Source organism: Tetrao urogallus, assembly GCF_951394365.1.
Source record: "Tetrao urogallus genome assembly, chromosome: 1".
Taxonomy (NCBI): domain Eukaryota; kingdom Metazoa; phylum Chordata; class Aves; order Galliformes; family Phasianidae; genus Tetrao; species Tetrao urogallus.
In genome coordinates, this window is record NC_136813.1 from 115141423 (window position 1) to 115164933 (window position 23511).

Below are 23511 nucleotides of genomic sequence, written 5' to 3' on the forward strand. Positions count from 1 at the left end.
AAGTTTACAAATGTTTCTAATCTTGCCTGTAGTCCTGCAGAATGTGGAGTTCAGCACATTCATATTCCTAGAGACTGGTCTGCACTGATCTCTTTTAATGTGAATTCAGAGTCTTAAACTTGGTTGCTTAGAATTGTTTTCTAATAGTTGACTTTTAAGTGTGATAGAAAATAAGCATGTGTAGCTTTGATGCATTAATTTTGTTTATGGTGTGCATATCACAGTTCTTTACCTTCTAAGTTGGTAAATATTGGTAGATACTTTTTTTTTCCTTAGTTACGGTAAACATTTCTCAGAAATGTGTCATTCAAATCCTTTATTCACATATTTTATTCTAATGGGACACAGTCACCTCTAATGTAGCATAGTATTTAGTAATCTACAAAAATCTGAAGCAAAAAAAATGTTCACATGACACGTGAAGAACTAAAATAAAAACAGTTGTTTTGTAATAAAGGTACATTTCCTTTTGTTGTTGCAACCCAATCACTATAGACATGGGATATCTTAGTGGTAAAACAGTATTGATAAAGCCGTAGAGGCTGACTCTTGAGGTTGCCTCAGAAACTTGTTATAAGGACCTCTTTTTTTTAAATGATGACTCAGTAAAATTAGACCATTTATTTTCTGGACCACTGGGATCCATCCTTTCAGACTTCTCTCTGGAAGCAGGGTACAAATTCTCCTTTTTACTGAAAATTAAGAGATCACTGATGCGGTAAACATATGTGCATGTGATTAGTTTTATAATGAATGAAGTCCATAGCGTCTTATGTTTTCTGCAGAAAATCAATTGATTTTTCCTTCCATGATTGATCAAAAATACCAAATTTATACAAAATTTTATTGATTTGCTCTGCAGTTAATTCTGCTTTTCAGCTCTGGAGGACATGCAGCAAGGAATAATGTCTAACTTAAGATTATTTCTGGTTTTAGCTTTTTGTGTTCTTCAAGCTATATTTGAATACTTAAAACTTTGCAAAATTAACTGCTGCTTAAAAATAAAAATTATTTTTACTGTGACTGATATTATTTTTTAAGTGTACATCAAGCGTGGATCTTGTAGAAACCAACCTCAAAATTGTGACCACCAAGCATCTCGAAGTAGTACTACCTTATGCTTCTGAACACATCCTCACAACCACATTTGTTTTGCACTGACTAGTATTTCTCCCATCATATGATAAAACTGGTTGATACGTGTAATAATGGATTCACTTGACAGGCTTCTTTTGCTTCCAGTCTTGCCTTTGATATCTTTAAAGTTCATGGTATGCAAACTCTGTAATTAAATTGTGCTATACTCTTAGAATCCCATGATATCTTTGTAAAACCAGCCACCGTGTATCTCTATTAAGGATAGACTTAACACTTAATCCTTCAGAAATTTAGCATAAACAGAAAGAGAAGTTGGAAGTAAGTCTTATGGTTCAAGTTGCTGCCCAGTGAGATTCACACTGGGTGTATCTACATCACCAGCTGATGCGACTGATTTATTGTAATTCTCTACAGTTAGCAGGCCATATCAGTGTCAGATCTTCACTGTCAGTGCAGTTCATGCTTGCTGCTGACTTGAGTATGTATACATACGCAGATTACATACAGTTGAGGGCTAAAAGTCTGCATGACAAACACCATACTCTTGCTGGCATAGAGGGGAGCAACTTGATCCTTGGCTTCATCACAACAGGAATGATACAGGAAGCTACACTGCACTGACTCAAGCACAAAGCAATCTTCAGGAAGGATCACTCTAGCATTCTAATTGCTGGTGTAGATACAAACAATTTTACTTCCAAGAAAGCTGTTAGTAACTTGGTCTGGTTTCAGTTCCAGCTAGGCCCCTAGAACAGTGTCAATGAAGGCTTTTTCAAGAACTTAATCTGCTCATCTCTTGATCTGATCCTGAACATTGCTTAGTCTACCTGGACTTTCTGACCTTCTTTGTTTTCCTGAAAAACCTATGTTGCCTCTAACATCCTACTGCTTGTTGATATTTTAACCTCTAGCTGAGGTTCTACAATAAGACCCAGTGTCAACTCAGTAATTCAGTTTTGTTTATTTTGCCAAGTCAAAATTAGGCATTTGTGTTCTGTTGCTGATGTGAGTGTTAGAGTACTGAGCAAATGACATAATGCTGAAAATTAATCCTTACTGTATTTGCAGGGCTGTTTTCTAGTTCAGAACAAATCAAACTTCTTCCATTAAGCAATACTTTAAACTTGATCAATAAAGCTGTCTTTTCAAGTATTTGACCTGTACAATTTGGGAAAGCATGGCTTTGCATTGAAAAGTGAAAAAATTACACTTTTCAGTCTAGAACATGAAATTGATTGCAGTGCCACACAGGGATAGTAGCAAGTGAGGAAATAATCAGGCTTTCATATTAAGCATGATAGACAGAGGAAAAGAATGATCTTTCTTAAACACTGTTAACTTCTTCTAATTTAATTACCATTTAAATAATATAATAATGCAGTTCCAATACTGTACAGGAAGACAAGGAGTTAATAGATCCATTTGTAAAACTCTACTTGTTTGTGAATGTCTGAGAGGTGGCCGTTTACATTGTAAGTAAATTGCATAGCAAATATAACAGTATATGTATAGGTGAACGCTTCTGAAAATAGCAAAATGAGAAACATTAGTAAAAAACTTGTCTTTAACAAGTATTTCATGGGCATGATCATGCAATACAACATGTCATACAATGGTATTTGATTGGCTTTAAGAAAGTCTCAGATCATATCAAGGAAAGTGGAAGTGAACTTTTTCAGGACCATCAGAATACCTTGTTCTTACTCATGCATACCATATTCTTTCGATGTAGAATGTCAAGCATTTTGATGGTCGTTTGTGATTTTCAGCTCAAAAGCTAGGGCTTTGTACTTCCTTAATTCCATGATGGATTCAGAGGGTTCAGTCTTTCCAAAATACAATTTTTAAAAACTCTCTGAGGCCTCATAAGCCCTTACAGTGTTAGTGATTATCCAGTGTTGGAGTTAATTACTATATGGTGTATTGCAAAACAGTACCCACCAGAATAAACTTAAACTTTATTATTATCATCAAATAAAGAAGACTTATTCAGGGGCTTTTAGAAATACAGTTTTACTGTTCCTTGTTTCTTTTAGCCATTTTGTATTTCAGCACGTAGCTGAGAACACAGTGAGGTGAGCACAAGGAAATACATCTTTGAGAGGCCGTTTCACATAATTGCCCATTTCACTTTACACAATATAGACTTCTCTCAAAGATTAGAAAGAAAGAATGTAGTTGGTCCATGTCTGGGAGAGCAACTTCTGAAATGTGAGTTTTGAAACAAAAATATATTTGTGTTTATTCTTAAGAAATCACCTGCATATTGGTGGCTCATATCCAGAAGGCTGTTCTGAAAGTAATATCTCCTGTTTTCTTATGTTGGCCCTCAACACCAGAGGCAGATGTTGGTGGCATGGCAGTAGAGGTTGAACCTCCCTGCCAATATTCTATTACATGTTGTTGCTGTGTGATACATGGCAGCAGAGGGGCAGTCTGATAAAATGGCATCTGTCATGGGAGTGTGTATGAAGCAAAGGTGTGTAATTAAATTCTTCCATGCTGAAAAAATGGCACCCATTGGCATTCACTGACTCTTGCCAAACATTTATGGAGACCTAACAGTGAATGTCAACACAAGTGGAGCTGTGGGTTGTGTGTTTCAGTAGTAGCAACATGCTCATTGCAGGTGAAAAAGCATAGTTAATGGTGGTAACTATGTCCAAGAAGAGTATTTTATAGCTGGGAATGTGCTCTGTCAAATACTGTTATTGTGCTCTTTGTATACATGGGAGTTTCCATATAAATAAATAGGAAGCATTACTTTTGTAGCAAGCTACATATGTTTAAGACTGTAGCGCTTAGAGAAGGCTGTATTAAGACTTCCACAGTTGATTTCTCTTAGCTTTGGAACAGGTTCTTAAGGCAAGATTAATGGTTCTTATGACTTCCAGGTGCTATTGTCTTGATTTATTGTACTGATGACATGAACAGATGAGGCCCACACCATGCCAACCTGTTTTCCTGCAGGAAGTGCTTTCTATATAGCTTAGTTTCAAGAATAACACTTTGAAGTTTTTAATAATCATTCCTTCTCAACTTTTGTGTAATGACAGGGTAGCTGAAGAGATTTGATTCCATTTGAAAATTGCTTGCTTGCTTGTTTTCCACAATAATACATACGTTTCAAAAACATTGTGTGTGTGAAAACAGCGTAATTTTTTTTTTAACATGATTATCAATTATCAATATAATTATGTGCCAACGTAACCATTTCTACTTATTTACATTACATTAAAAAGGATGTTTATTAGTTAGAAGTTGTTAACGAGATCCTAGACTGAGCATAGGACACATTTTATCACTCTTTTCCAGTGTTTTTGATCAGATGGATAAATGCTTGCTTAAGATCTCAAGAAAGGATGTGTATGTCAGGGATTAGCAGTTAGATATTAGAAGGAATATTTTCACTCAGAGGGTGGTGACACACTGGAACAGGTTGCCCAAGGAGGCTGTGGATGCCCCATCCCTGGAGGCATTCAAGGCCAGGCTGGATGTGGCTCTGGGCAGCCTGGGCTGGTGGTTGGTGACCCTGCACATAGCAGGGGGGTTGAAACTAGATGAGCATTGTGGTCCTTTTCAACACAGGCCATTCTATGATTCTATGATTCCTTCATTTCCTAATGCTGTGTGTCTCCTTTCTACTTTAACCTTCTTACCATGTTCCCTTCTACAAAAGAATCCCACACCCATGCATCTCTTTTACCCATATTTTCAAGATCAGGATGCCTATACTATCCTTGTGCTCATAGCCATCAGATTTTTGTTCCCTTCCTTTCCCAGCTACAGTTCTTTCAGCGTCCTGTGCCTGTTAGTTTGCAGCATCCAGTCTAGTATGTCTGTTTTGTCTGGGAGCAGCTGCAGGAGCTCACAAATTGAGTCCAGGGGAATCAAAAGGTTTACTTTCTTTGTGCCTCCTGCATAAGCCTGCACACAGATAATTGGGAGCTATTTCTGCAATCTCCCAGCTCATACATACATGACACAGTTTGAAAATAGCTTTGAAAAAAGTCTGAAAAAAAGTCTTGAAAAAAAGACAGTTTGTAAAAAAAGAATCCTGTTATACAGGCATAGCTGTAATACTGAAGTAAAAGAGCTTAAGCCACCTGTTTATTAAGCCCAAAGCTCTCTTGATGACAGCACTAATGAGGTTCCCTTAATGTTAAATATAGTTAGGTTTTATAGTTCCAAAATATCCCAATTTAGAGTGTGGTCCCTACAACCTTCCTTAGGAATTAGAAATCCTTTTTGGAGAGGCTGCTTGGGCAAGATGTTGTCACTTCCTGAAAACAAAAGGTGATTATATTGCAAGTGCGTTTTTTTCCTGTATAGCAAGGCACTGGTTTTGTGAAGAAGTAACCTCTGTTCTCAGTGTGAAAGTATATGACAGCTCTCCAGATGAATGGAATGCTTTTAAAAGTCTCTTTCTGAAAATTTGGTTGGCTTTTGTGTTAGTGCCTAAAATGGATACACAATCCAAACACTTGGTATCAAAATTAGAGAATTTTCACCAATGTGATATTAGGAATGTATATTTTTATGTTGGATTGATCTGAAGAGATCTCCTCACTTTGCTTTAAAGCATCCAGTTAGTGATACCCAGAAATGGATTGACATAAGGGTTGTGCTGCTTCTGTTGATATCAAAAGGTTGCTCAGGAGTCAGAAAGGCTCCTCAACTCTTTTACGGGAGACAAACAAAAAAATCATAGGTGAGATATGATATTTTCATCTGCCAAATTGCAGGTTCTGTAGTGTATGACATTGTAAGATTCTTTCAGGGGCTCTTTGACTTGAAATGGTAAACAGTTGTTCTGGGCATCCTTCTGACCTAAAAGCTTATTAAATAGAAATTATAAAGGACTTGTTCCTTACATTCATATGTCCCAGTGTTCCTATCACTATCACACTTAACTATGTAGGACTTTTTTTTTAGAAGGAGAATAATTAGCTAACAAATACTTCGTTGTTCTCTACCAATGACAGACTGTATGAGAGGCAAAAGCCAGAAAACAATGTGAAAAAAACTGCATGAAGTCAAAATAAAAGAATAAAAGAAAATATTGGAAATGAAGTCTTCTGAGTAAATAATAAAAGATTTCTTAAGGCATTTTTTAAACAAATTTAATACTTTTTGACTGCTACAAGACATGCTTCATTTCAGTTCTCTGGTGTTCATTGTTTTAAGATGTGCTCGTGTCTAAGGAAATGAAAACATTTTTGAACAGAAGCAAAATAATAGTTTTGTATTCAAAACACAACAGATAATTAAATCTTCAGCAAGCTCAGTGCAATATTTTGATGTCTGAATAACATTACATTTTATCCTGAAGCTGCTGTATTTTGTTTCTGTTCAATGTCTTCTTTTCTGTAGTCTATAAAATATTGTGTTTTGTCTCCATTACCACTACAATATGCCCTCTATTTTTCAAATGATACCTTGAGTATGATCTCATCAGAACTCGTAATTTCATTGCGCCCTCTTAAATAAATTGGTTTCCAGATGTTTAAATATTTGTGATATGCTGTATAACCAGCATTTGCAATATCTGCTTCAGTCTCATTTGTGTTTGTTTTTTTTTTTTTATCATTCCTGTCATCTCAAGGTAAGATATTGCAGCACACAGCCAAAGCTATGTATAGCACCATTCATTTATTGAGAGCTGGCGTAATGTTTTGCCAGGACTTTTTTGTCTAGTTACATTTGTTTTTCTGAATGGTGTACATGAAAATATTTAAACCATTATTCTGCTTTTGTGTGCTGATTTAAAAATATATATGCTACAAACGTTCAGCATGTTAACCAGAAGGTGGCGTGTTGTTTTCCCTCGCTCCTTTTTCTTTGTTAATTATTAACAACTGCCTTTCTCCTTTTTCTGTTGTTTCAGTTAAAGGATCAAGAAAGTTAAGTCTGCCAACAGATCTTAAGACTGATCTTGGTACGGTAGGCGAAAGCCAACAGCTTTAAACTTCCTTACATTCATTGGCAAGGCATTTTACCAACCAATCCATAGATAACACAATAACCTTGGAGGCTGTGTCTGAAAAGGCTTTCTAAAAAACACCTATTAACCCATACAGTTCTGTTGGCAGCTCTCAGCATTTCAGTTGTTTAATATTCATTTATTTCATCTAGATATGTTTTGCTAATTGTTGCACACCATGTGTGTAGTATTTTTTGACAAAGTGGCTCCTGAAATTTTGACACGTGAACCATTATAACTGATTGTCAGCCACATTTACCTCTGCCTATAACAGCTACTGCATGCGCTAGTCCGTTTTCTTCATTTGATGTACAGATTCTGTACCACAACAGTAATAAGGCAGTTGAACATACATGTTTTATGGTTTTTGAGCTTTGGAGAAGTAAATCAGAAACCAGTCATTTGTGTCTCAGACCTCTCCTCGTGACTTACCTTAGTCAACAATTAAGTGCACTGTTAGTTATAATATTTTTCGCAGTTCTTTTTTAATATTTCACTGGAAATGCATTGTAAGTGAAAGCAGAAATTTCACCCCAGGAAACATGAAATGAAAATTTAAGATCTTGCATAACCTTAAAAAAATATTTGGGGCAGTTTATGCCCTCTTAAATATGCATATAAGGAAAATCCTTCCTGGCGTTTGTGGTAGAATGTATGATTCATGCAAACATATTTACAATTATTTTTCATATTCTTGGTGTCAAGGAGTCCTTTCTAGTTTTGCTCCCATGAGAAGTTTCTCATGTGAGATGACTGAAAAATAAATGTGTAGCCATGCCTCGTTACCCTGAATGTCTCTTTAGAGATAGAAACTGAAGTTGAGTCATATTCTTGCATAATGCAACTGAACTTAATTTCTGTCACTGGGAATCTTGTGCATGTATAAACCAGTGTACCACTGTTCCTCAAGACAAAAGTCAGGGGAATAAATATGCCTTCAACATTATAAATGACTGAGGAACATAGAAAATTACTAATAGCTCCTGACAAAGATTAAATAAATAAAGGCTGCAAAATCATTGGGAAATTCAGTCCAGATTGTGCAGATCACAGTGTACAGATTGAATTAGTTGAAGTAATTTGCTCCATCATTAACAATGATATTTGAGCAACTGGGGTTGTAGGAAAACATTCAAAAAATGGAGTGGAAAATTATAAAACTAATACTTCAAAAAGGTCAAAAAGAATAATGCAGGCAGCTACAGACCTTTAAAAAAAGTGGCTTTTATTATAGAAATCGATATTAATATTTTTTTCTGTACGATATCTTGAGACAACTTTCACATGTCAGAGGAAATAAAATACCTTACCTACAGTTTTCTTGCAATCCTACTGGATAATATTATAAGCATTGTCCAGATTATATTAAAAAACCAAAGGCATTTTTATTAAAAAAAAAAATTAGAAAGAAAGAAATAGAAAAAAACCCTGCTCAGCTCCTCACAGCTCTATTGCTTAGCATGGCATCATATGGTATAGGACATCCCTGTGGTCAGTTTGGGTCAGATGTACTGATTGTGTCCTCTCCTATCTCCTTGTGCACCCCATTCCCTTTGGTGGCAGGGCAATACCAGAAGCTGTAAAGTCTTTGACTTAGTGTAAGTACTGCCCAACAACTAAAACGTTATATTCATCCTAAATCTAATACACAGCACCATGCCAGCTACCAGAAAGAAACTTAACTCTATCCCAACTGAAACCAAGACAAAAGTGTGAATGTTTGTATCTGTGATTTCAAAATAGTCCTGTTTCTACCATTCCTCTAATTACCTGCACTCATTATTTTTGAATAATGTTGAACAAGTTCAACTTAAATTGAAAATAAGTGTAAGAAGGTCAATTTCAACATTCTGCTGATGTTGGGAAAAAAAATATTCTCACAGGCCAAGAGGTATTACCAAGTTTTCACCTGAGTGCTATGTTTGCTGTTTGTTGTTACTACTGCAGTTACTGGGTAATAGATTGCTAAGAATTAACCCTGTGTGTATGGGATCTGCTGAGTCACAGCCTGAACCTCTGATTGATCACCTGAGGTGAGCAGTGAGGCAGCCAGAGGAGCACAGGTGAAGGCAATTCTCCTGTACTGCCAGAAGGGGTGGAGCCAGGCTTTACCCCTCCTAGACCTATTGAAGAGCTGGCTACCAGTAGGGAAGGATCTCTTCTGGAGATCTGCTCTGCTGGAGTTTTGTGGGTGAGCCCAGGATGGGGAGTAAGCCTTCTATTTATTCTCTTTTGTTATTATAGTCTGCTTTGCCTAACTCTCTTGTTTATTTTGTGATTGTAACATCCTAATGTTCTTTGATTATACGCCTGTGGAAGCAGCATTCAATGCATAAACTGGCAGTTACTCAGCTGAAGAAGGATTTAAAGAAAAAAAAAAAAAAGCTTATTTCTGTTCTGCTTCTTTACTACCCTAGAAGGGCAGAAGATTGCTGTAAAATATTGTAGTCATTAAAACTGCGCTGGTGATAGCTTAGTTTACGACTGGCTGGAAAACTTTATGCATTTATTTATTTATTTTCACATAGGGAGCTAAATTTAAATTAGAGTTCCTGGAAAAGGTGATGAATAATGTCTGCATTTCATTTATTTCTCAGCGAAATGTCCTAGCTGTGCTTGTAGAGCTCTTAGGATTATTTATCCACTGCTGGCTGGAGTCTGCACCATAATCTTAATGTTCTGGGGATAACAAGGCTGTCTGGCCTATGCTTGTACTTCAGGTACTCAAGTCACCACTTTCAAATGGTAAGATGGGTTGTGCATCCATTCCATCTGCTCTGGCTTGCAGGTTTTTGTAGAGTACTGATATACATCACCTGCTCCCTGCACTGACTGCAGTTAATTGGGAAATACATTATCATGTGGCAGCTTACAGTTCTGCTCCCTTCTTAGGGGTCTGGCTTTTGTAGTGTCCTTACTTTCAGTATGCGTTGAATTAGAATAGAAAAGGTTAAATCTGTTTTGTGCAGAGGTGCTACTACTGCTGGCAATTGCTCAGGGAGTTGTTTGCAAGAATTTAAAGGAATAATGTGTGATCCTGTGACTGATGGTGTCTTGTTAATCAGAATCAAAGTCGGCATCATAGAATGACTTGGGTTGGAAGGGACCCCAAGGATCATCAAGTTCCACCCCCCCCGCCACAGGTAGGGCTATCAACCTCCAGTTCTGATTCTAGGGCAGGTTGCTCAGGGCCTCCTCCAACCTGATCTTGAACACCTCCAGGGGACAGAGCATCCACAACCTCTCTGGGCAGCCTGTTCCAGCACCTCACCACCCTCTCTGCAAAGAACTTCCCCCCGACATCCAATCTAAACCTTTCCTCCTTGAGCGTTCTGAAATCTGAGGCAAATACATACAACTGCTTTTATGTGAAAGTTTTCTGACTTTGCCTCACCAGCCACTTTGATCATCATATAATATTTTTCCTCTTAAGAAGTATTTCTGCTCATTTCCTTAAAAGCCGTTAAAATTTCCAGGTGATCACAGGGAGTTAAACACAAACACCAACTGAAAATGTAGGAACTCAGTATCTGCCAATTTTTATTTAATTTCTATAACAGGTGGCCTCACTGTAGGAGATGGTCTCACTGTTTGTGCTATCACCTACACTTTATTAGCCAAAGAAGAAAAGAAAATGCAAATAGAGGCAGCCGTTTTTCTTTCTTCTTTTTAAGCTGTGATCTTCAAAAGATCAATATAATTTCCTATGCTTTTTGCAGACATTTATAAGTAGTAAATGAATTCTTAACATAACTCAAAGATAATGTATCCCATTTTATACTGAAGTGAAAAACTAGACAAAGTACCAACTAAGCTCACATTTTTCAAGGATTTGAGAAATGGCTTCTGATGCAGAGACTCAAAAGCTTTAATATAAGCTCAATTCATAAAACACAATTGTAGGAGTCAGACAAGGGAGATTTGTTTTTAATTCTGTATTCTATTTTATGCGTGTACCAGGCTTGTGGAATCTGATAGATTTTTCTTTTCTCAAGTATTTATGCATATAATGATTGTAATATGACAGTATCCATCATTTGTTGTCTTTGTACTTAACTCATTGAAAGTGTTGCTTTCTGGATGCTACTCATTCTATGAAACACTACCCAGATAGCATGAAGACCTCATTTTTATTTTAGGGATGAGTAGTAGGGCTACGGTATTTCCTGCTTTACCCTTTCAAGGTAGTTTACTGCAGGCATTATTGGAGTTTAGTAGACACTGCTTTCTAGTCAGTAGTTCTTATTCTGCTTCAGACAGCAGGACAAACATCATGCATTCAGTGGCAAAACTTTGTAGCTTTTAATTTGTTTTTGCTTACTGCCTCACTGGATAAACTGGTTGATTTGTAGTGGAGCATTCTCTAGTAATATCTCTGGAGCTGTAATTTTGTTTGCAGTGTTGAAAGACATTTGTGAAAGTTCAGAATCATAAAAATTGCTTTCCTCCTTGACCTGATGTTTTTAGAAAAAGCGATATAGACATCCAGCTTTAACAGTGCTTTGTTTGAATTACTTAGCAGTATACACTGAGAATTATATGTATTTTTACACGCAAAGGAACTTACAGACTGTCCGGCATATGTTTTTTCCAGAATTGCAGTGTAATTTCTGTTTGCTTTTTGGTCTGAAAATACTAGCTAATTTGAGAGATCATCTTAATTCTGCTTATAGTTAGAATCATGCATAAGAATGTTTGTGAAGGACTTCTAGAAGTTGTCTACACCATCACCCTGCTCAAAGCAGGTCTGTTTAGACAAGCTAGGTCAGGGCTGTGTCTAACGGTGTCTTGAATGCCTCCAAGTACAGAGGTTCTGCAAGCTCTTCCAGCATTTGACCACTGATGCAGGGGAAAAAAATTTTCCTAATACGTGACCAGAATTTCCTGTGCTCCATATTGTGTCTTATGACTGTGCATGTCTCAGAGGAGTTTGGCTCCATCGTCTCTGTGTGCTCAGATCAGGTAGTTGCAGACAGTTCTAAGATTTCCTTTGAGTCATCTACTCTTAAGACTGGGGAAAAAAACATATATGTATAGCTATATAGCTATATAGTTCTCAGCTTCTCCTCTTATAGCATGCGTGCCAAGTTCCTTACCAGCTTGGTGGACCTCTGCTAAAATCACTCCTTTATGTCAATATATTTCTTGTAGTAGGGAGATAGATCAAAACTTTTTACAGTACTTGAGAAACAGCCTGACAAATGCCAGGTAGAGGGGAAGGACTAAGACTACATCCCTCGAGCTGCTGGCTGTGCTCTCACTGATACAGTCAAGAATGTGGTTTGCCCTTTTTTTGCTGCATGTTTGATCCCCGTTAAGATGAAAAACATAATGAATCAGACTAACAGCTTCTACTCTTACAGAAAAGGTTGAATGTATGACAGCACCAGTTTCTTCCTAATTTAAATAAGAGAAAGTGTATGGCCAACCACTTTTAAAAGAGAACCTGTGTTGACTGATACATTAGCAGTCTACCTGTTCATATAACTTTAAGGAAAAAAAAAAAAAGAAATAAGCCAATCAGCAGGTTAACTCTGTCAGCTATTACAGCATAATTGGCTTGTGCTTTGTGGTTTGCAGAAAGTGGCTGTGTGCTGACTTTAAATGCTTCCAGATTTAAATATACATATATAATGAACTTTTAAAACTTTGGAGAAAAATTTTCACAAATAATTATGAATAACAGATGCATTACTTGTTAATAATGTGGCAAAGTGAAACACAATCTCCTTCAGTTTTCTTCAGAGCTAGTTGTGCAATTATATATAGAACTTTGTGTGTGCAAGTTAAGGCTGAAGTCAACAGAAAGTTCTGAGGATTAAATAACTTTGCAGACATTTTGGTATTTTGAGGTAAAAATTGTATCTGAAGGAGGTCTGTAATGTTTCTTTGCATGGATAAGCAGAACTGAGTTTGTTGATACTCTGTCTTCTGTGGTTTCAGTAATTAGTTAAGAAAGCCAGCTTTGAAGCAGTACTACAAATAAGCACAGTGGTGCTAACTCAGTTATTTCAAACATTCCTACCTCTAGTTAAAAGGAAAGATGATTTTTGAAAATCTGGAGGAGACAAGACTATGAAAATCAACAAGACATAACTATTCAGGAGAATCTGGTTAGGAGAGGCTACAACCAAATTTTTTTTTGGTAATTCTTACAATGTATGTATTCATTTCAAATGGAAATGCGGAGTTTTGTTTAGAAGGCCTGCAGTTTATTCCTATCATGTTTAAGTTGAAAAAAAGTATTTCCAGCCCTACTTCTTTGAAAACATTTCATTTTCAGAAATGAAATGAAAACATTTCATTTTCAGAAACCGATACAGAGAATTGAGTTAAAAATGGATTTTTCTGTCTTGAAAATGCAGGTGCAGTGCTCTTAGTAGAGGATGCTCAGGTGTTGGTATCCTGGGTGGTCACACGTTTCATCCACTCTACTTGAATGTTTCGATGTTGTCTTCTGTGCAACTCTGGATGAATGTTTTTTGATTGTTTCAGAATAAAATCAGTTTTCCTGTCTGTGTTTTCCTGTGTTGTTGCACAAAACATAACAATTTCTGTTATGTCATTGCTTAGTTACACTGAGTGCCATACACTCTTTGAGACAGTAGCGTAATGTTTTGTGATCACTAGAAATTCAGCAGAAGAATCTGAGGAATAGAGTTATATCCAAGTAGTTCAAAATTTTCACAGTTTTCAAGGATTTTTAGGTTGGAATTGCTGGGTTTGGTTACTGAGGTAAGTTAATGTGTAGGTGATGTTATGCCAAATGGTAATATATTCTCAGCGTTCCTCATTTGGATATTGTTCATTTTGTATTCTGGTTTCATTGTTCATAACCACAGGCAAAAATATTCATTGTGGAGGAAGCTCTGTGAGTGGCACATGTAAAATATTGTGAAATGGCTGAAACTGTTATTCTCTGAAAGATAAATCATCTTCTTGCTGCTTTCTGAAAAAATAGTGAAATCTGGGATCCAAGTGCATGATAGGAGTTCATTACAATGAGAGGGATTCCATTGTTTTACACAAGCAGTATACTGTAATAACAGTATGTAACAACTGATGTAAATTAAGGCATAATGGCAAATAGGCATGTCTGTTGACAGAACATGTATATCAACATCTGCTAGGGCTCACCACTCCTCTCCCATCTGGCTGACAGAGCTCCACCTTCCCTTCTTTCACGTGCTAAGGGTGTATCTCTTTGCTGTATAACAATAAAAGCTGGTAGTCACACATAGTCATTACCTAATATCTCATTTGTTGATAACGCAAAACTGCCAAGTAGAAAGAAATGGATTTGTCTCCCATTTAAGAGCATAGATTGAGTCAATGAGGACATGCTCTGGGACTTTCTTACTGTTCAAGTTCTTTCTGCTCTCTATTAAAGCAGCTCTCTCTGCTCCTCTTACCTGTTCTCTTATTTCTTCCTTTCAACATAGGAAGTTGGAACCTCCCTCAAATCATTAGTAAGGACTGTTTTTCAGATAGCTTTTCTGTGTGAATTCATCCCTTTGTTAGAACTGAGAAGCAATGATCTTTTTTTTTTTTTTTTTTTTAGCATTTTTTGTTTTTGTGAAGTCCAGTGTAACACAACTTTCAAGACAACACGTACAAATATGCATTTCTTCTTTCTTACATTTTTAGTACGTTTGGTTTTAACAAATGGATTTGTTTCTTTTTATTCAGCTATTCTTTGGTAGTTTGCTGGTCCCTTTTCTTTTTTGCAAAGGTCTTCAAGTACTTTAAACTAGTTGTATGACAAGTCAGGTTGTGTAGGGTATGTGTGTTACAACCTAACATATATGTGTTACAACCAAAATTCACACATTCTTGTATATATGATACATTTCTGGTTTGTGTAATACTCTTCAGAAGAATCAGATTAAATCTGAGGCTGTCCAGCAGGTTTGCTCTGTCATGTTACATATTGCATCTCTCAGTAGTTCAAGTTCACAGTAACTAATGCGTTGTTGTGTGGGATAATATGTAATTAATTCAGTGGTTTGCATGAGCCTTACTTGTTTAAATGAAGGAACAGAACAGTTTTTCCTGAGTGCTGGCTTTTTAGTTCACTGAACACAAACAGGAGAAAAGGAAGAGTGGAATTGCTGTTACACAGCACAGAGACTGCTTCAAGCACAATGCCCAGATGTAGCACATTGCTAACTCCAGTATGTAATCTTGGAATCCAGGAGCACTAGATAGTGTAATCCAAATTCCTTTGATCTCATGAGATATGCTCACGTTCAGTGAAATCTCAACTCTGTTCATGTATGGACATGGCAATGCTGCCCGAAGGGATTGGAAGAGATAGCAAATGCAGTTGTGGAAAAGGGTGAAGGAAAGAAGAGAGCTTTGGGGGCACTGCTTTCTTCACAGGCAACCATTCTATGCCTTCTCCAGAATAAGAGAGATTTAAGAGTTGTTGCACTATCGCATTAAAAGCACAGAGTGATCCCTTTACTGCTTTTTCAATCTGCATTTCAATACCTCCAACATTAACTGGTGCCCAGTATCAATATGTCTGATAGGAGAAAAGACAGAGTGAGCAGATGACAGAAGCGTAAGTCAGCAAATAAAAAGTTGCAATGTTTTTTTTTTTTTCTTACACGTCAAGCAAAGCTGGAAAAATGCCAGGTCTTTACAAGCAGCCTCTTTCTGTTCTTTTGGGTGATAGGAAGATGTCTGGCAAAGGTTGTTCTGGTCTCAAAGGTCTAGGAAATCATTGCAGTTATTTTGGCAAAGGCAAGTTCACAGTCACTCTTACTAGGTTCCCTATAGGAAATTTCTGTTGTTTTTCTTCTCATTTCGCTTGTTTTTTTGTTTTTTTTTTTTCCCCAACTGTATGGTAAGGAATCTTTTCTCAAATAGTATATAACTTTTATTCACAAATGCTTTATTTCATAAAGTTTTTACCATCATAAGAATGCACAGACAGAATTTTGAGTGATCTTTATCAGCTTGATTCTCCTCAGCTTCTCAACAGATCTATATTACTTTATTCAATGTCTTGGTTCTTTTACTAAGATTTGCAGAGTTGTATTGCTCCTTGTTATGTACATATGAAAAATAATATATAATCAGGAAATCAAAACTGTTAAAATACAAAAAAGTGTGCCTCTGATCACTGTCCTCCCTCTTCTGCTCATTGTTGTGGCATTCACTAACATTTCACCAACTTCAGTACTTGAAGCATGCGGCTGATCTGTTCTCTGTACAGAAACTGACTTTTCTTATTCAGAAAGACAACCAAAAAGATTTTGTTTGCCCAGAACCTATTGCTTTTTTTGTTTAACTTTGGCTTGTGAAGGTAAATTGACACAAGCAAGCATACCAAGAAAAACAGCAGAATTTCTCTCAAAATTTGACATAGTGAATAGGGGAACAAATGAATTGTGCCTATTCTGTACAGCGTTCAGGAAAAGGAACTCACGAATGTTGTTGATGTTTCCATAGAATATGATTCTTTTTTGCTGTGTTGCTTTCCTCACTGCTTCCTCGGATCCCCCTGGAGATAATTAGATATCATGCTGAAACTCTTTCACACAAACTGAATTTTGAAGAAAGGAAGCAGCTGGATGAGAATGTATCTGTTGCTGAGGTTGAACAGCCAGCCTGTGCCCTTGAACAAAGCCCTGGTCTCAGAGGACTTTCTACTGAAATATATGAATAGCTCCAGTATATTTTGGAAAATTCCCTAATTGAAAGTTGAATGAATTATCCACGTCAATTTGATATGTGCTGCTAGCTCGGTTAATAGCTATGTATTAAGAAACATGATAGGAATCATGGAAGTTGTGTCTCCTACAGAGCCCTTTCATTATATATACTCAGTCTCAGAATAGATACTAAATTACTTTCCAAAATGTAATTCTGAACAATTCTTTCCTGTTTTGTTCATCAAGCCCAAAATGCTTTCACATATAAAGGACATGATTTGCACGTTAGAACTTGTACGTAATAGCACACCATATGCTATGTTCAGTATAGAATCTGCTTTATTGTCTGAACGTTGAAACAGCTTTTCATTGTGAATTATCATGGCATGGGAACAAAGAAATAAATTTATCTTGGTGTATTAAAATTCATCTTTTTCTTGAATGCAATACAACTGATGAGAATGATGATGTACTGAATATACTAATATACTGAATCTGAAAGAGTGGTTCTGAGATATAAATAATCTGACATTTAAGAGGGAGGCAGAAACTTCAAGCTTGTCCTTACCTGTATTATTGAGCTTCCATTGTTTTGAATGTAAGGTGTGCTTGCATACATCTGAATTTGTTATGTTCATGACCTGATATTTAATCAAATTTGTATGTATCCTTTCATATACTGAGGAGAAAATTGCTTTCAGTAATTCTTCACCTCATTTTGCTCTACTCAACATGAGCGGAAGAAAAGTATCATATGAGTATGTTGAAGTCCATTGATCCCATCCAAACTGCTCTACCCCGTGATGTGAGCCCTGCTTAGTGGATTGCTCTGTTTCAAAGACCTGTTGTTAGTGATGAAGAACAGATGAACGTAGGGAAGCATTTCAAGCATCCATGTTTTGTTTCTTGTCCCCAACAGATGGCAACGTGCTGATTGACCATGGCCTCCAGCAGGTGTCCAGGGTCTCAGCATCACATCTTTAGATCTGTAGCAGATAAACACATTGTTTAGCAGTCAGATTCCTCGAGCAGTAAGATAAATCTACATGGGATATAAAGAATAACTTAGCATTATTACAGCTAATTCCATAATTATCACAAATAGGGGCAGTTAGATACCTGTTTCATGGCAGCTTCCAGTCAGGTGGGCAATTTGTGTAGGTCTATCTTTCAGTTCTTTATGAGAGCAAAAAGGAAAGACAGTTTTCAAATTTATTTGGTATGTATTAGGAGACACAACATTGAGGATAGTGTTACCAGCCATATCTTGATAAACTGCGTGTGCTCACAGGTTGTCAAAACTCTGTGGGAGCTGCAGCTATAAGAATGTGTACCAGTTCTATGTCCCTCACTTTATTTCAAAATATACCTTAAAGATGTAGTGACTTGTTCTTACATCTGTGCTCTGGATTGATAAAACAAATAATCATCCTCAAAAGATTTCATTTAACTCATTCTCAAATACCAGAACTTACATCTCTCCTCCATTCTGAATTTTGGGACCTGACGCTTTACCTAGCACGTTTTGCGTTCGCTTTCCAGATCACGTGAATGGTCACTGTACAAGCCCAACATCCCAGAGCTGCAGTTCAGGAAAACGACTTTCCAGCGCGGACGTCTCAAAAGCAAACCGCCGAGGGCCCGGGAGGCCCCCCTTTAGAAAAGCGCAGTCTGCAGCCTGCATGGAGATTTCCCTCCCAGTCACCACAGAAGGTGGGTGGCAGTTGCTGTTGTGCTGGCTATCTGTGAATTTCTCACCAGGTGTGAAAGTAAATTCAGCATGATCCTTGTCCAAGTCACTGCCCAGAACTGCTGCCTTCATCTGACTGTTTAGAATTAGAACAACCCCTGTGTGTTACTGTTGTTACTAACCAGCCTGCTCTTGAGCTCTGTGCTGCCTAGGGATTTGGTACGCTGAACCTCAGTGAGCCTTTATAGTTGTCCCCTCACCTGTATGGGTCCAGTGCTTTGCTATAAGAAAGCAGTCGTTCACAGCAGCCTACGTAGAGTTATTGTGAAGTTTCAAACCCTCGTTGCTGCTACTTATCAACTCTGAAACTGAGTGAGTTCAGGCTTTGCACATATTTATTTATTTATTGATAATAAAGACTGTATACAATTACACAATTCCTAGCCACTGTTTACTGCAAAATTATAGCCCATGATCTGATCCATTTATATAACAAAATTCTGGCTTTAATATTTGAAAAAACAGTCTGCAAATCATGAACTGCTTGAGTGCAGAGACTCAGTGGACCACTTACAGCAATGCATTGTGCTTAAAACTTAGAGTAAGCTGATTTTACTTTGGTGTCTGTAAAACAGAATGGCATTCTTTATAACTGGAACCAGGACTCCCCAGTTTTGATTATTATTAAAGGAGATAGAATAAGGGATATTAAATCACTTAGTGTGTCTATCTTTAAAAGCAAGTTGTTGCAAATACCTTTGTTGCTCGCTGCAAATTGCTAGAATTTTTTCCATTTTCTTTATGACAACAGAAGTTGAAAAATAGTTTTCTATTTTGCCTTCTTATAACTGTGGGGGATCACAAAACAGAATCTACATGTGCAAGACCCAGTAAAAAACATTCTCATTTAATATAGAGAGTTCCAAGATTATGTTCTTGACTGAAACAGAGCTGCTATATCCCATAGACTGTCGTGATGCCCTCTAGCATCTCCTTGAGTTTGATATAAGGATACCATTTACCTACATTGATCCACAAGACATAGAGTAAAGCATGGTCAGATGGCCTCTGGAAAACAGTTGTGTTCACTGACTGTTACCCTCTTCCAGCTGTGTCGTTAGGTCTGTAGCAGAAATTATCTCCCATTGCCAGAGGCTGTCCCACCAAAACAGATACAGGTGAAATATGGAACATTTTGTGCTGTCCTTTTCTACATAAGTACTTTAGCTTAAATATAGAGCTTTTAAATAAAGCTTAAATAGCTTTCTATCTTGGTTTTTCACTGTCCAAATGTCTTTTCACTAAAGCAGACAGGTGCCCACGTGATCTATTTTTACTAGATGAATAGTAATGTTTTGCAGAGGAAAAGGGACAAAAACTTGACAATAGTGACATTTTAACAGAAAGTGCTGTTTCTTGAGGGATCGTGCAGTCATTGTCTTAGATTGTGAGTAGAACTAGACTGATTTCACATACCTAAACATTATCTCAATGAGCTTTTTGTAATTATAACAAAATTATACTTTGAAACAATGCCGAAGAATATACTGGGCTCAAATTTTACCTGGTTGGCAAAGGTATTTTATATCTTCCCATGCATGGCAGTCACAGACATTGGCATCTGTAGTGTAGACCTGGCCTCTAAGAGGGTATTACAGTATTTTGGAGTCATCAAAGATGAAGCCATAGGCTGGTGAGACCAAATGTCTAATTATGTTGTAGGCGTCATATAAAATAAAATAAAGTGCAATCTTTGAGCAATTAGTTATAAGAAGTAATTGAAAAATACATAGTAAACCTATACATTTCAGTTTGAACTTGGATTGATTAATGACTGTATGTAGAGCATTGTACTAAAGCAGATTTATAGAGCTCTGAGGTGTTTAAAAATTCCTGTGCTTAAAGGCAGTTTTCATTTTTGTAGTCAGCACTTTTTCCTCCATGTTAGTTATTGATTATCATAGCTCTCATCTATCTTACTTTATGCACTACACAAATATGGTAAGTACCGTTGTCGCATTATAACTCATCGTGGAAAATACATCACTGCCACAAATAATTTCAATTTCTTTGTGTTTTTCTTCATCCTATGTAGTACTGAACTTTTCTGCAATTCTTATATGCAGATACTGCTGCAGTATCAACACTACTAAATAATTTGGCCATGACACCACTGAATTCTTTTCTGCTTCTACTTTTCCTTCTCCCCTACGTCTTCCAACAGTAGGGCCACTGGCAGGCAGAAGAGGGAACCTACAATCCCCCAAAGTTCCACTAAACCTTTCCCTCCCAGTAACAGCAAGTCACATCTTTTTGAAGTGGTCCATTGGCTGCTGCACCATTCACATTCTGTTTAGTAAGAAAACTGGCATTACTAGAAGTGTGCTAAGCATATTGTTTTATGAAATGCTTTCAACAATTTTGCAATACACTGATACTTTTGATTGCATGGTGATGCTTTTTACTATCACTGAAGATTCAGTTTCTATTTTTTATCAGTAATTATAATACCTATCAAGTTTAATATGACAGTATACCTCATTCTAGAAAGTCATCCGACTTCCTTTCGGGGACATAAAGTAAATTAATGTAAGTGACTTAAAAAAAAAAAAATTAATCCTATTTAAACTTATCAGTGGTGTCAGTTAAATAGTATTACAGTTCTCAGTGAGGTTAGTGAAATGCCTGTGATATAGTTCTTCCTGCTGCAAGAAAGGGCTAAGCAGAATTTTTAGAGTAATTTATATTAGCATGTAACATGATAGACTGTGGTTTGAGTTTTTCCTTGGATGTGTGGTTTGTATGTACAGGCATGCAGACAAGTTACCTTTCAGGAGGTTTACAAACTAAAATAATTTTCTAATGGTACATATTCTCTTTAGAAAAAGAATCCATATGTCCGTATGTTCAACTTCTGTAAACTTTTTTTTTTTTTCCTAAATGCCTGTGCTGTCAGTCTTCCAAATTCTAGCTCTGCTGACTATTCTGCCTGGAGTGGCTGACATTCAGCTTTCTTTATGAATCTTAGATTCTAGACTTGCTATTTTGGCAGGTGGTTTGCTTTATTCCTGAAGGTTTTTATATTAAATAGTGTGATAGAAAGTGATATGATGCTTGAAGGATTCTCGGGTTAGAAGTTAGGAGGAGGGTGAAGGAGGAAGAAGATGAGAAGTTAAAAGATTTGAGAAATATTATACTGAGAATAAAAATTCTCTTCCAAAGGTGGAACTGGCTTTGATCAAAAGCTCTGGTAGGGCTACTTAGCAGTATATGCTGCAATAAACAATTCACAGTAAGTTATTTTTCATATTCTCATTTTGTGACTAAGATGTGTATTTTGTGTCCTCACCACGAAAGTAGTATTTCAAATTAGGATATTATTCTTTAATCTGATTAGAGTTTTGATTAGAGATTTGCAGTCTCAGAAGCATTGAGAACTTTTCATACGTAAAAAGAAAATCCTTTGTGTATGGGTAAATTTTTTCTTAAGCTGAGTGCCTGTTTCTGAAGCATTGATGACAATTGGATATTTCTTAACAATTCTTCCAGTTACTGGTCTTAAAATCCCTTCCTAATTGATTAGCTAAAAAAAAAAAATACATTTTCATGACTAACCATAAGATATCTGTTGGAAAAATAAATCGCTCTTTTCACTTTGGTTTTCAAAACCTCATTTAAATCTGAGCTTTTGGTACAATTGGAACTATATGTTCGGTGTTTTCGTCAACTGTATTTTCAACCAGCCTTCACACACTACGTTTTTCTGACTTCATTTCTATTAGATGCCTCGGTCTGTTTCAGCTCTGGGCTCCAACTAGCTCCCTTTTTTGACTGTAAATCTGTACCCCTCCATGGCTTGCCTTCTGTTCAGTTGCACAGATCCATCCCTGATCATCTCAGACCGAGAACTAATACTACATAGTCATTAAGGTGATTAAAACTTCTTTTCCATCTAGAACAGCAGAAGTACTGATTATGAATTACAGTGTAGGTGAGCAGGCCCCAGACATCTGTTCTTGTTCACATAGAAAAATTAAACCTCTATTTCAATTAATTTTTTGTTGTAATTTTAGATGAAAGAAAACAATGAAGTTAAAGAATAAAAATAAAATTGTTGTGTGAGGAAACTTAGTGTGGTTATCCTTGTATAGCTGACTGAATGTGTGCATATGCTGCCATATAGTCCTATTTGCTTTAATAAAATGAAAATAACTAGTGTTTCAGATTTGGAATTTCTCAGTTACTGCTTTTTTCAAATGTTTTTCTTTTCAAAGCCAGTTTGCTGTCTCCTAAAGATTCTTGTTAGTTTCTCTCAGGAGCACGTGCTGGCAGACTGTTATTTTTTTTTCCCCATCATTACCTGCATTCATACAGAAACCGGAGCATTCTGTGTATGTCTAAATGTAATGTACCATTCATCTTAGGAATGAAGTAGAGACAGTGGAGTTTTTGTTTTGAAGTGTTGTATTTGGAAAACTATTTTCTCCAACCATAAGTGATATAAAATTATCTTTCCATTTTAATTATTTTTCCCCAATGTGCAGTCTTTAACTAGCCAGTTTCATCACCCTCAATGGTGAAGACTATCCACATCTTAGTGCTACAAATTTACCTCCAAACAAGAAAACTTTAGAAGGATTTCATGTGCATTTTAATTCTCTTGGAATGCTAGGAGCAGACTGTGAATTTGCTTTATATTTCTTTAAAATAACTCGGTTTCAGTATTGGATAACTCTTTTGATTATACATAGTTAAAATTTGACATAAAGTACTTGAGATATCAGTGAGAGCTAGCAGAAACAAACCATTGAAGAATATTTAACTATTATCTCTAATAACCTTATCAAATATTCTGTGGCAAGTACAATACAATTTTCATTGTAATGGATCTAATATACTCTTAGACATGAAGTATTTCTTTAGTATTTGCATATAAAATGACTAAAATGATTCTGGGAATAAGCTCTTTTGTCTCTTGCCTGATTTTGTCCAATTTGCCTTAGAAATGGATAGTACTTATATACTACATACTTTACTTTCTTTTACTATTCCAAGGTATTTGAGGATTACCATAAGAA

At 36.6% G+C, this 23511-nt stretch overlaps 1 protein-coding gene across 2 annotated transcripts in view; it reads left to right on the forward strand.

The window, feature by feature from the left end:
* STXBP5L (syntaxin binding protein 5L) overlaps nt 1-23511 on the forward strand; it is a gene marked incomplete at both ends in the record, with an annotated part of 176517 nt that overhangs the window by 137256 nt on the left and 15750 nt on the right. For both annotated transcript variants that reach the window (XM_079546881.1, XM_079546882.1), the window contains one exon: nt 18286-18456. In XM_079546881.1, the coding sequence (XP_079403007.1) occupies nt 18286-18456 (171 nt within the window). The remainder of the gene's footprint in view (nt 1-18285; nt 18457-23511) is intronic.